At 34.9% G+C, this 13,521-nt stretch overlaps 1 protein-coding gene across 2 annotated transcripts in view; it reads left to right on the top strand.

Moving 5' to 3' along the window:
* Nucleotides 1-13,301, top strand: part of LOC102698442 (uncharacterized) — a 44,526-nt gene extending 31,225 nt beyond the window's left edge. Inside the window, exons 4-9 of one of the 2 annotated variants that reach the window (XM_015361802.2) lie at nucleotides 4,525-4,881; nucleotides 6,027-6,377; nucleotides 6,772-6,897; nucleotides 7,190-7,248; nucleotides 8,578-9,245; nucleotides 13,072-13,301. In XM_015361802.2, the coding sequence (XP_015217288.1) occupies nucleotides 4,525-4,881; nucleotides 6,027-6,377; nucleotides 6,772-6,897; nucleotides 7,190-7,248; nucleotides 8,578-8,709 (1,025 nt within the window). In that variant the 3' untranslated portion in view covers nucleotides 8,710-9,245; nucleotides 13,072-13,301. Of the gene's footprint in view, nucleotides 1-4,524; nucleotides 4,882-6,026; nucleotides 6,384-6,771; nucleotides 6,898-7,189; nucleotides 7,249-8,577; nucleotides 9,246-13,071 lie in introns of both variants that reach the window. The other variant, XM_015361800.2, reaches the window with a different exon arrangement.
* The last annotated feature ends 220 nt before the right edge of the window (nucleotides 13,302-13,521 follow it).

The following is a 13,521-nucleotide window of genomic DNA, read 5'->3' as shown; positions in this document are numbered from 1 at the left end:
GGGCAGGACATTCTCGCAGCGCGCCTCCTGACCATACTGAGACTCAGCCCGGACAACCACGGAACAGCCAGTGTGTCCGAGTGCCAGAACTTTCCTTTGTTCTAAGAGTCTAGAGCGGAGGTTGCCAGAGAGTAACCAGAGGATCCACCCGAGGTTAGCTCCAGCAGCAGGCCTCGTGAACAAGTCGGAACTGTGGACAGCTGAATCACTATTCAGCTCTTCATCAGGAACGAACAGGTCCTCTTCCTGACTTGCTGGGACCCACAGTCATCTTTTCTCCTGTGCACAAACTTTGCTAGTTAAAGCCAACAGTGAGCATCAGCAGCGCACCGTCGCAAGCCGCACAGCACAGCCTGGCACGGAGCCAGAGAGCGCGGATTGGACAGCAACAGCCTGCAACTGCAACTTTGTGCCCGCAGGAGATCTGAATCCCCAGAAATTGGATGAGTATTCAACTTCAATGCATTACAGCTCGAGAATTCAATTGTTATCCCAACCAGTTGATATCAATTTAATTCCTAAGAGTTATGTACTTGTTTTGAGTATCTAATGTAGAAGTTATAACCAAGTTCACTTTACGAAACGGTCTAAATGAATGATATACTGAACATGTCCTCTTGATATGTGTAACACTTTGTAACTGATTGAATATATACCTTTTGTATTCTGATAACCTTCTCGATAAGATCTGTTAGGTTTAAATGCATATTCTATGTATTGATAAATGTATCCTCGTGTATTAGTACCTGTGTGTGCGCGTTGTTTGAGTTATGTCGCATGGTTGGATTCTAAAGCCACCAAAAGAATCAACTTTGTGATTTACTGCTACAATTAATAATTGTCTCAGTAAGTGCCCAAACCCTACAGAACTGGTGCCTTCAGAGAGCCACTATGATTACATATTTGGCGTCCCTGAACCGGTTTTCTTACAAACCAAAACATGCTGTTTGCGGTACATAGGATATACAGTATATATATATACATGGACATTTTTAAGGTATGTTAGACTGCAGCTTACAAAAGCCGTTAATTGCATTCCTTGCCAAGTAGTTGCTCCAAATGTATGGCCTTGTCTCTGGTGTTGGTGAATCTCTTCTCTTGTCTTGAGAATCACCAGGCCTACTTTGTTCATGGCCTAATGGTTTTATGGCTGTGTCTGTGCAACTCTTATCTCTCCTTGAAAGAGCAGTTTGCAGTTCTTGTAGACTTTGTGGAGCAACAAGGAATAACAAATCCTCCATTATTCAGAGATGCAGGCATGAGGACTTGTTAGCAAGAACTTAGTACAAACATACCTTAACATCAAATAGCATGACCTATACAGCTTATCCAATTCAATGTCATAAAAGCCTATCCCAGGAATCAACAGGTGCAATGTGGAATATGCCCTGCAAAGGATGCCAGTCTATCACAGGGCACACACACCCACAAACACATTCACTTTCACAACAGGACCAATATCTATAGTAGGTAATTGATCTATGTAGGGACAAGGCCTATTGTTTCACTTGCAATTAAAAGATATTAAGTATTTCTAACAATCCATGTGTACCTACACCAAACAGCCTGTCACAGAAATGTAGCAGTCCCTTTTTTGTGATCAGCCACAGGATAACCTAGTGGTCTTTCATGTGAGTAAGTGAGGGAGATGAGCTTATCTTTTGGATAATCATCTCTTCTGCAGCAGTCTAGATCCATTTTCAATACTCCCTTATGAAAGAAGTCCACTGCTTGTGCCTGGATGTGTGGGAGAGGTATATCCGATGATAATTATAAAAGTCACAAGGCAAGATTAATCATCTCACAAGATGACCAACCAATCACGGACCTGCAGGGTGCGGGCACCCACTTCACCTGGTAGCTCTTGACCAATCACCAACCATATTCTCCCCAGAAAAAAAGCAGTGTGTGACCTCTAACTCTGCCAGCCTCCTCTCTCTCCTGAAATAATTTGGCAGACTGACAATAGAAACACGTGCCTGACACAATTGTTGTCTGAACTTTGGGACTTAAACTTTTTTACCAAAGCACAGAGTTAGAGGGCGAGCCCATATGTTGTTTTTATGTATCAATTAATGTATATTGTGTGTGTATTGTGAATCCTTGTTAAACCTCCTTGTTATTCTGCCGATTGATTCCTAATAGCCAAGGTAAACTCACAGAATTACTATTGCAACTAAATGTCATGCCAGTAAAAACCTTTACACTTAATAGGATGTCTTTGAACTGTGGTAGGTAACCAAAGCCCCCAGAATTAGTATCAGGTCATCTTAAATATATGATATTATTCTTTCTGCTTTAATGTGATGTTCTGTTTTTTTTTTTTATTAATATTATATTGTATATTTCAAATATGTGTGCAAAGAGTGCTTGTTAAACAACTTGCCCCATCTCAGTAATGTACTGTTACAATTTCTAATTCTTTCAGTAAAATCAACCTACACATCAGTGCACTGTGTTGTTGTATATTTAAAAATAACAAGCTTAAAAATATGAAATTGAAGCTTCTGATTTGTTGTGAGGAGTTATTTACTCAAAGCAATATCACTCAGTTGTGTCCTTCAAGGCCTATTTGGTCTCTTTTCCTTTCATCCTGAGCTCTCAGATACCAAGATGTAGTAGATATTTGCCAAATCAAATAAACTTAACAAAAATTAGTAAAGTTACAATAGTAGTAGCACAGCCTTGCAGCTGAATATATTGCAGTGAAAAACTTAAATATTCTGGAAGAAAAATCTTTCCAAGCCATGTTTTGTGATGTTGTAGCCAATATGTCTTATTAGAATATTCCCTCCCATGATCATCTCAGCTTCTTAGCTGCATTAGCTGTGGAAATTGGTTACCACTTTACACTCTTAGAACTGTGTCACACAGCTTTAACAGTTTACAAAATACACAGTTCTCAACACACCCACTCATTTTATCCTAATCTCATTGTCTAGCAGAGCCTATAGGTTTGATGCCTGTGTGTATACTCATACACATTTGCAAATTATAGCTCACAAACTTGTTTTGGACACTAGAGAGCTTAATGTGAGAATAATAGAAACAATACTGTAATAACTGTTACTATTATCCAGTACGTTTTATCCAGTAATCCTTAGAAGACCACAACATGTCAGAACCTAATCTAGCAGGTGCAGGGCATAAGGACGGCTCACACTCTGGGTGACACTCCAGTCTATCACAAGGTACACACACAGGTACTAACTTAGAGGTCACTTAATTTGGGCTGCATGGTTTTGGAAGATTGAAGCAAACCGGAGCAATACTTCTACAATGGTATTAGTAATTGAAAACACAATAATTTAAAAGAAATTCCCAAGTATTTTTTATTTATTTTCAAACAGTGTCGCATATGTCATGTCAGTTGGAACTAGAACCAGCAGGTGTGTTGGTCCCTAGCACCAGCACTGGGAACCTCTATAAATAATATTTTTAAATAACATAGTTCATTATCAATTACTTTCAGAGGATATAAATGAATCCCATTCAATAAAAAGCTAAAAGCTTTACAGAAAGTTTAACCTTTCTGTTAAATCTGAGATTTGAGATTTTCTGCTAACAAGTCAACTAATTTAAAGTAGTTAAGAATGTATTTCCTTTTTGGTGTTCACACATCAAAGCAGTTTCTTTGAAAATAAAGGGTCCAGAACACAACCACCCTTCTCATTTCTCACAATGTCTGTGTCACATGTTGGAAAGTAAAACGACATCACCAGTTGTATCTCTCGCTTAACTTATCTTACAATATAGTTATGAGAAGATTGAGGACAAAAAATATACAATATTTCATTTGCAGGCATCCTTAATAAACCTATTTATACAAACTGTGTAAAAATCTAAATGATATGACAGTGAGAAGAGCAATGCATATACAAAGCATCTAAAAAATTGACAGGAATTATTAGTTGTAAAAATCCTCAAAACCCTGACGTGGTTAAGAGTAGTTTGACCTCTCATTTACTAACACAAACCAGTGTGGAATCCCCTCACCCAATCAAGTCACTCAAGCTGTTTTCTCCGCCTATCCTCCTGCTGCTTGACACTGTTTTTGAAGTCTGATTCCTAATTCCAATTCATATGCTTCATTAATCAAGACAAGCTGATCTGAACACAGATCAACTATGGTCATGATCAGATTCAGTGTGACTCTTGCATTGTTTTGTGATGTGTGTAAGTATAAATTCAATTTGATATTAGGATAAAATCAGCAGATTGTTATATTTTTTCTACTAGTACAAACTATTTTGAAAATTGCAAGTATTTGTTAAGTTTAATTTACTTTTTCTGACACTGTTTAAAAACAAGCAACACCCATTTCAGGGTAAAATAAAATCAGCAGTATAGATGTACTACTGTATATTTAATGCAACAAAAGAAAAAAAAGTATGAGTAAGCTGACTACCTGATTTAATTCTCACCTGAACTTTAGTTGAGCTGTAGTTAAATAAAATAAACTGATATATAAAATTTATAAGTTTCCTCCTCTGTTTCAATTATATTCTTTTTGTTGTATTTCAGGTATGGCTAACATTGATAACATTGTCCAGCCCAGCATCTTGAAGATGGTTCAGCCTGGAGACAGTGTTACTCTGGAATGCTTTTTACCTTTTGACAAAATTTCTTACATGCTTTGGTTCAAACAGACAATTGGACAGGGACCTCGATGTATACTAAGATCATATTATTTGTCTAATGACACCACATTTTTTGATGAGTTTAAAAAATCACACTTCATGGTGGAAAAGAACACAGGAAAAGGATTTTTTCACCTGATAATTTCTAGAACAAAGAAATCAGATACAGCAACGTATTACTGTGCAACAGCTTACACAACACAAGTTATGTTTGGGAACGGAACCCTCGTGATCGTTAAGGGTAAATGAGAATCTTGCATTCTATATAGTAACAGTCTGGAATATTTATGAATGTGCACTAATAAATATAAAACATTACTTAGTTAATGACAGTGACAGATTGAAGACAGGATTGATAATATCAATATCATGATTATATACTTAAAAATCAAACTGCAGCGGAGTAATGAGGTTTATGGAGATAACTGATTTATTTTTACTTACATTTAGGCAATATTTAACAACAACAATAACAATGATATAATTAGATATGAAAGCATCATTAATGAGGTATCACATCAGTTACTGTAAGAATAGTATTAGAATTTTTTTTAATTCATCATAAGGATATAAATATATTATAATAAATATGCATAATAAAAATTGTATACAGCTTGCATATTTGTAGTTTACCAAACTTGTCTATAAAATAGTATCTTATACATTTTCACAAATTTCTGTTTTAAATTTTTTAAAAAAGTAATGTACAACATAGAGGTCAAACAAGTCTCCTAATGGTTATAACTGTTTTTGCAGTGGCGGCTTCTTAGAAAGCTGGAGTCAATATCGTATCTCTTCTTATTGCCTTAATATTTTATAAGAAATATCAGAATTTGGTGCTGTTTATGTTTGCAATGTTTTGAAAACGACAATCTTTTAATTAAGAAAAAAGACAGTGATTAAATGTTTTACGAAATGAAAAAAAAAATCAATAACCCATGCACACCTCCAGAATTGTTTTTTTTTTTGCATATGTGAGTCACTGTTGAAAATGCTGAAAATGAGATAGGTGCATAATACTCATATACATATAATTTGTTATAATTGATTTTTTCATACCTCAATATTTGGTATTATACAGTATTTGAAGACATAATTGTATGTATTTGATTATTAATTTTATCTTTTCTTTTAATTTTTATCAAAATTATTGTACTGTTTTATGTTTTAAGTTTTTATAAACAACTGTTATATGATCTTCACCATAATAGTCTTGATGTGTAGCTAAACTTTACAATAATATACACACTATATATTATTACTATTACGTAGTTCTGTTTATTTTTATTAATTTTTTTGGATATTTATTTGAGATTGCAATTTATAGATAACTTGAGTTACAGTAGATAATTCACACTTTCTTAACTCTATAATTGTTATTTTTAGAGTCAGGGTTGATAAGCAGGAGTGTTGTACAGCAGCCTGTGTCAGTCCCAGTCCAGCAAGGAAATAATGTGACTCTGCAGTGCACAATACACACTGAGACCTGTGCAGGAGAGCACAGTGTTTATTGGTTCAGACATGGATCAGGAGAATCCCTTCCAGGAATAATTTACACCCAAGGAAACAGGAGTGATCAGTGTGAGAGGATCTCTGTGGCTAAGCATCCTACACAGACCTGTGTCTATAACCTCCCCAAGAGGAACCTCGGCCCCTCTGATGCTGGAACTTACTACTGTGCTGTGGCTATATGTGGGGAGATCTTGTTTGGGAATGGAACAGAGCTGGAGATTACAGGTAAAGGTGAGTGAACAATAATAATAATAATCCTATTACTTTGAAATTTTCATCACGTCACATAGAAACATTTGAAATGTCTGAAAAATGTTTTGCCTTCACACCTTCTACATGATAAGGTAACTCTAAAATAAATATCTCTATGCTTATTTTTTAAAACACTATGTATGCCAATATATTTCTATATTTAAATGTTCAAATGGATTTGGATTTGTAGTTTTCTCACATTTTTTGATCTGGCAAATCCAAAGCTGCTGTACATGAGAAATTGCATGTATGAACAAATATTTACAATGAAACCTGAATTAAAAAAGGACAAAAAATTGTCTTGATTTTTTTATTGAAATTGTGTTTCATTTATGGTGCATTTCATAACCATGGCAACTTGTTTCAGGAAATATTGATCAAATTCTAAGTCATCCCTTTTTCCTTGGCTTGTTGGTATCTAATGCCGTTTGTGTGATGGTGATCGTTGTTCTCAACTATGCAATACTGAAGAAAAAAAGCAATCTGTGTACAGGTCAGTGGATTAAAAATCAACATAAACATAAAAATAAATATGATGTTAAAGAAATAATACTGCTGTTTGCAACTAAATACTAAGATTCATCCCAAAATATGAATTTCAGATAGTTATAGCTTTAAAGAAGGATTGTGTTGTGTTTTAAAATCTTTGTCCATAATCCTCTGAAAAAATAAGTAATATATTATTAAAAAATCACAAATTTCATTTCAGTTTCAGTGATTTTCTTTATTTTAACTCAGAGGGCAGATAATGTGTGATGATAATTCACTGTATGTCTTCTTATCAGGACATATTTCTCAGCAGAGCCTCCATGAACACACCACTGTGGATTCCTCAAATAAACAGGTACTTTATTGGCTGCTGAACTAAAGTAATAAAATGTATAAACATTTCATAAACAGTCATAGTAATAAAGAATATTTGATTAAAAATAAGACATATAGAGCCTGTAATTGAAAACACAATTCATGTTGCCTTAGGATTAAAATGAATGCTGTCATTATAATTAGTGAGGTCTGACATTCCAAATGTATTATCCTCTTCATCAGCCCCCAAATTATCAACATTTTACAAAGTGGTCCTATCTTTAGTCTTTTTTCATATATAATTTGTTATAAATACTAAGAGCTTCACATGAATTGTAACTGATTTATAATTTCTTCTGTTCGCTTTCTCAAGAGGTTTTGCTTCAAATACGTGAATCATATTAGAGAAACATTTTGACAAAAGTTAATGCAATGCTTGCAATAGTTCAGATAAATTGCAAAAATTGATTATTTTTATGAAAATGTGATTTAGTGTTATTGATATTTTCAATAAAATTAATTACTTAATTTCATCAGAATGAAAAAAAAGGAATAGTATGTGGACAGTTATTTAATTCTGGTATTTGCAATAGGGACACAGATAGCAGGCAACAAGCTGAGAAGATAATCTGTCTGGTTTGGAATATTTCATATATATTAAATAAATATAATATATAATAAATAAAAATGTGTTACCAGTATGACATTCAGAGGTATTACTGTGTTATTTCTAATGATAACTACCAAGTGAGGGTTCAGGAAGAGAAGACAGAAACCCTCCTCAATTTTTCAGTTGTTCTCTATTTAAACCTCAAGTTCTCAAATGCATACGTTTGAAGTTTTGAGTTCCCTCGATCTCCCTCCTTCTGCATTATCTTTTAGTTTTCCCCTAGGTTGTCCCCTTCCCTTCTTTCACCTTGACCCCTCCTTCAGTTCCCTGAGCTCTCAGCTCCAAGTCATTAGGCAGTGTCTCTCAAATTTACTCTCTCCAATTCAGGTGACTACTTCTATGAACCTTCTCTTCCTTGTGTCCCAAGTACTTAAATCTCAATTGGTTCAGCTTGGAGTCCTCCAGCTATTCCAAAACTATTCCTGATAACAGTATCATGCAAAATGGAATCTGACTTCCTTCTCTATATTTGAGGGATTAGCTCCCAGTCATGAGACTGCACCTCTTGAAGTGACTCTTAACAAGTTTGGGGATCTTTTTGTTTTCAGACCCTGGATACCATTAGGCTAGCCAATTCACAAACAATCATAAACAAAGTATCCACACTAAAAGTTCAAAGGATGGTCCAGGAGACCCTTTCCTACCCTCTACTAGCTCAGGCTTCTTCCAGTGAAAAGTGTGATGTTACTGTTTTTTCAGAACGAGGACACAGATGTGCTGAATTATGCTGCCTTGAGCTTCGCTGACTCTAAAACTAAGACTGGGAAGAAGAGGAGAAAAACAGACAGACAGTCTGTGTATTCTGAAGTCAGATATGAACAGCACAACTGAAAATTATGTTTCTGCATTCCAAAAACGAATAGTAACAACAGTTCTAAATTTGAATGAAACAAAAAGACTGAAGTGCCTCTGTTTCTGCCTCTTTGGCACTGTTTGTAAACATAGAAAATATGTTCTACTATCTTATTGATATTCTGTGATAATACTGTAATAATACTAATAAAATGTAAAACTAATGTTAAAATACTACGTTAATATGAAGAATGTTAAACTGTAAACCCATTCTTTCTGGCATATTTCTGTATATTAATATTTTTTTAAGATATAATAATACTATAGATTTCTAGTTGAATGACAATTTGCTGGATACAATCCAGCAATAAAGATTTATGACACTGCACCTAAAATTAGTGTAACAGAGTAATTGTTTCACTGAGTTGTATGTGTTGGCTTTCCCTAGTTGTGTGACATCAACTAGAAACAGATAAAGAGCAAGAAGATCTAAACAAGACAGTGACAATAATCTTATAATTCTAATTTCTACAGATGCAGCCATTCAAAGTGCGCAGTACAGACACGTACCAGAGGTAATTGGCTACAGCATCGCGCATCGTGACACATGATGACACAAAATACCGCGGTACGTGATTGGTTGACCGACGGGCACTCGTGGTCCGTTGGTCGGTCTAGAAAGATTTACAGTAAATGTCTTTACTGTGCCCATTTTAGTATTGAATATTTATATGGAATTTTACCACTGAAGGGAAATCTTAGTAGCTGAGCATAAAAAGAATAGGAGCATACTGTAACGCGTGTGAAGGCCATAAACAATATTAATTTTGGAACATAAACATACAGTATATGGCTGGTCTCGGTACCTTAAATAAAAAATACACACCAGTATTCCATTTCTCCCTAAACATTTTAAGCTTCGAAGTCTTTAACTAATGTGATACCGGAGTCAACAAGCATACTTTTAGAATTTGATTAAAAGGGAATATAATATGGAATCATGTATCTTAAGAAATTCATAACGATAATTATATTCATGTACCGCAACACAAGAATAGTACACGCTGTACATTGTCTGTTGATAATGTTTCTGTAGAGCTTTTTCAGCACTCTGCATGTGACCTTGCCGGTGGCGCTGTGGTTTAGGTTCCTGACTCCCACGTCACACGCTCTGTGTTTATCCACTGGAGCCATGACTTTTTTTTAACAAACATTTCTTTGAAAAAATAAAACGTTTCCCTGGGTCGGAGATTAAATTAAAACCTCACTCGCACCAAACAAATTTATATTTCTAAATATCACAACATGATCGAATTTAAGTCATTTTAATAACAATGAATAGTCACCTACCTAATTTTCTCAGGTACTAAGATTTCCCTTCAGTGGTAAATTTCCATATAAATATTCAATACTTAAATGGGCACAGTAAAGACATTAAATATACATACACATACTGTATACAGTACAGTTTGCATACAGTAATATGTTTATGTTCCTAAATTAATCTCTTTTATGAGCATGTGAAAAGCATGGTAAATCGATTCTCAAAAATTACTGTACTTTGCATGATTGGAAACAAATGTGTGATTGCGAAATGCTGTGGTGTTACTTTTACAAAGACGGTAAATGAAAAAAAGAACGTGGACCAGGGCAATACTTTGAGTTTACAGCTTGTCCAAGGTCATTCATTATTAATACTATTAGTAAGACTTTGATGGCGACAGCTCAAACATGAGAGGTTGAGCTTTATTAGCTCCACCTTGCGGAAATTCCGGATACTATTATTTTACTTGCGGTATTATAGGAGAATTTATGGTAACTCGTGGTAGACTGCATAAAGTGCACCACAAAATAATGCGGTATCGCCCGCTTGTTTTGAATGGCTGCATCTGTATATCTTTCTTCCTCTACAATCTGTGGGATAGTAGAAGAAGGACGTTACAGGACTATGACTGATTTTCTGGCCTCTTACTTCACTTCTTTTTCTCCCATCTCTTCATTATGTTTTTTTTAATCAAAGTTAAAGTAAGGTGACATTGGTGGGGGGTAAAAATAATGCATTTTGTGTGTACCAGTGAATCTATGGAAACTGTTATCTATGAGCATTCCTTCAGAAAAGTTACACTTTTTATATCTGTATATGTACAGATGCAGCCATTCAAAATGCACGGAGTACGCTATGGAAAAGTCATACCGCAGTTATGATAAAAGTATCTGGAATCACCTTGTAAAACCACCAGGTGGAGCTAATAAAGCTTAACCTCTCTAGTAGAACATTTGAGCTGTGGCCAGTTTTAATTTCCGGTCACTGCTGAAAGACAATCTCTTTCCAATTAAGAATTTAAGTTGTACACTCTTTAGATTTTTAATAATTTTAAACTGTGTATTACAGCATGTGTATCATTAAACATAAGAAAGTTGGTAAATTTTATAAAAGCAAGATTGCTCAGTTGGACAAAAGCACACAACTTTCAAGCTTCATCATAAATATTTTAATGATGTAGAAATATTTTATGCATCAAAGTCTTTACGGAAGATATTACTAACAATATTAATTATGAATGACCTTGGACAGGCTGTAAGCTCAAAGTATTACTGTGGTCCACTTTCTTTGTAACCGTCTTTGTAAACGAAAGTTTTACAATTTATTTTTTCATTGACAAAAAGTAATACCACAGCATTTCGTTGATACGATCACATATTAGTTTCCTACCAAGTAACTTTTGAGAATCTCTGACTCACCATGCCTTTCACATGCTCATAAACGATAATAATTTAGGAACATACACATATTATGTAAACTGTAAATGGCTGGTATTGGTAGTTTAAAGAAAAAATACACACCAGTATTCCACTTTCTTCCTAAACATTTTAAGCATCAAAGTCTTTCATTCGATTACATACTGTGGTTATTTTGAAAAAGTTTTTACATGCTCCTTTTTACTATATTAAGTTTCTATACTTTGTAAAAAGTTATAATGTTTTAACCTTTTCTGCTAATATGCTTGTTATCGCAGTAAACAAAAGCATACTTTTTAGAATTTGATTAATAGGGAATATAATATAGAATCACATATCTAAAGAAAGTAATAACCATATAATTATATTTATATACTGTAGCTCAGTATATAAATATACTGAGCTACTTTGAAAATGTCTCCATCTTTCTTTGAAAATGTCTCCATCACTCCTTCCCAGGTGATTACATCTATGGTGTAATGGGTTAGGTGTATGCTTTCCATGTTGATTAATAGGGAATATATTATGAAATTAATAACGAAATAATTATATCCATGTACTGCAACACAAGAATAATATACTCTGTACAATGTCTGTTGATACTGTTTGTGTAGGGCTGTTTCACCACTCCTCATGTGAACTAGCAGGTGGTCTAGGTCTATGTCCCTGACTACTAAACCACAGGTTGGGTGTTCAAATCCAGCTGGCGCCGTGACTTTTATTTGAACAAACATGTCTTTGAAAAAATAGATTAGCAATATTATGGACAATTAATTGACAAATATAAATATAGAAAAGCACATATTAAATTTGTGAAATTTGGTTTCTGTCAAAGCCCAATTAAACCTATAATTTGATTCTTATGGACGTCCAGTCACTCCATGGATTAAAAAATAAACATGCAATCACGTATCTAAAGAAATAACAGTATACTGTAACTATGTTCATGCACAAACAGTAGCATGTTACATTATTAGTTTGGTGTCTCCTCTTGCCAGAAAGCTCTAAATTGCATTTTGAGTGCGGTTTTTGACTTTTTTTAAATTACAACCCATAAATAAAGCTGATACTGTTTAGACTTTTATTTTAAGCTGTATTACAGCAGCACAATGCACAATACAACGTAAATCCCTACCTTTGTCTTCTGTGTAATAATGTTCAGAAATAAGAAATTAGATTGCTCATAAATCTAATCACTTATTCTACATAAACACAGCGTAATTGCTCTCTGAAAATGCTCTTTTTCTTGTTCGTTTTGGAGACCTTGATCGAAACTGATTTGAGATGTTTATATTTAGGCTCAGGATTTCAACTATAAATCGCACATAATTACTAGCAGTAAATATTGATGTTTTGCTCCCTTAGCCATGAGATATACAATAGATTGTTATTAAACAACCTTATGTTTATTAATCTTCCTTGTTATGCACGTGAGAATGGTAATGCATTTCGTTGATCCGATCGCAAATTATTTTCCAGTCGCACGATGTAAGTGTTGAGAATCTTCGATTCACCATGCTACTAATGGTTTCTCGGAGATTGCAAGGCAAGGCACTTTTGCCTCTGGACCCAGCGAAATTTACCGATGTGGTCCTCACCCCAGTAAATTTCAAAAGTCACAAGTATGCCGGAACATACTGTCTCCTTCTTCTGCATCTTCAGGTGTGTCTCTAACCTCCCAATCCTCCCCAGTAATGCATTGTACTGCTCCTGCTGCTGCCGAAAAGTCTCCATACAAGTGCTGCTTCTACAGGTTGGCACCCTGGCCAGTGGCCAAGAGAAGAGACCCATAGCCTGTGGCAAAATAACATAATTCATGTAAGAAATAAAGTCACACAGTAGTATTCATCACTTGCGGAACAGACGTCAAAATAAACTTTTCTTGTCATCTGTCTTACCGCTTTCTTTTTTACTGTCCTGGTGGTAGATTTTTAAGATCGTTTCGCCCGTGCTGTGTTTTCCTGAAGAACAGGCTGCGAAGAAATATTTATAATTGAATGTATAATTCAAAACGGCAATAATACCTTGTAATATGCACTAATATCATTTCAGATGACGCCTGCTTTATTTGCTTACCCTTCGCTCTTTGCAATCTGGGGCGGCAGAAGCACC

This window comes from Lepisosteus oculatus, chromosome 13 (assembly GCF_040954835.1).
Source record: "Lepisosteus oculatus isolate fLepOcu1 chromosome 13, fLepOcu1.hap2, whole genome shotgun sequence".
NCBI lineage: Eukaryota > Metazoa > Chordata > Actinopteri > Semionotiformes > Lepisosteidae > Lepisosteus > Lepisosteus oculatus.
The sequence above is the reverse complement of the archived record's forward strand: the minus strand, read 5'-3'. Positions and strand labels throughout refer to the sequence as shown.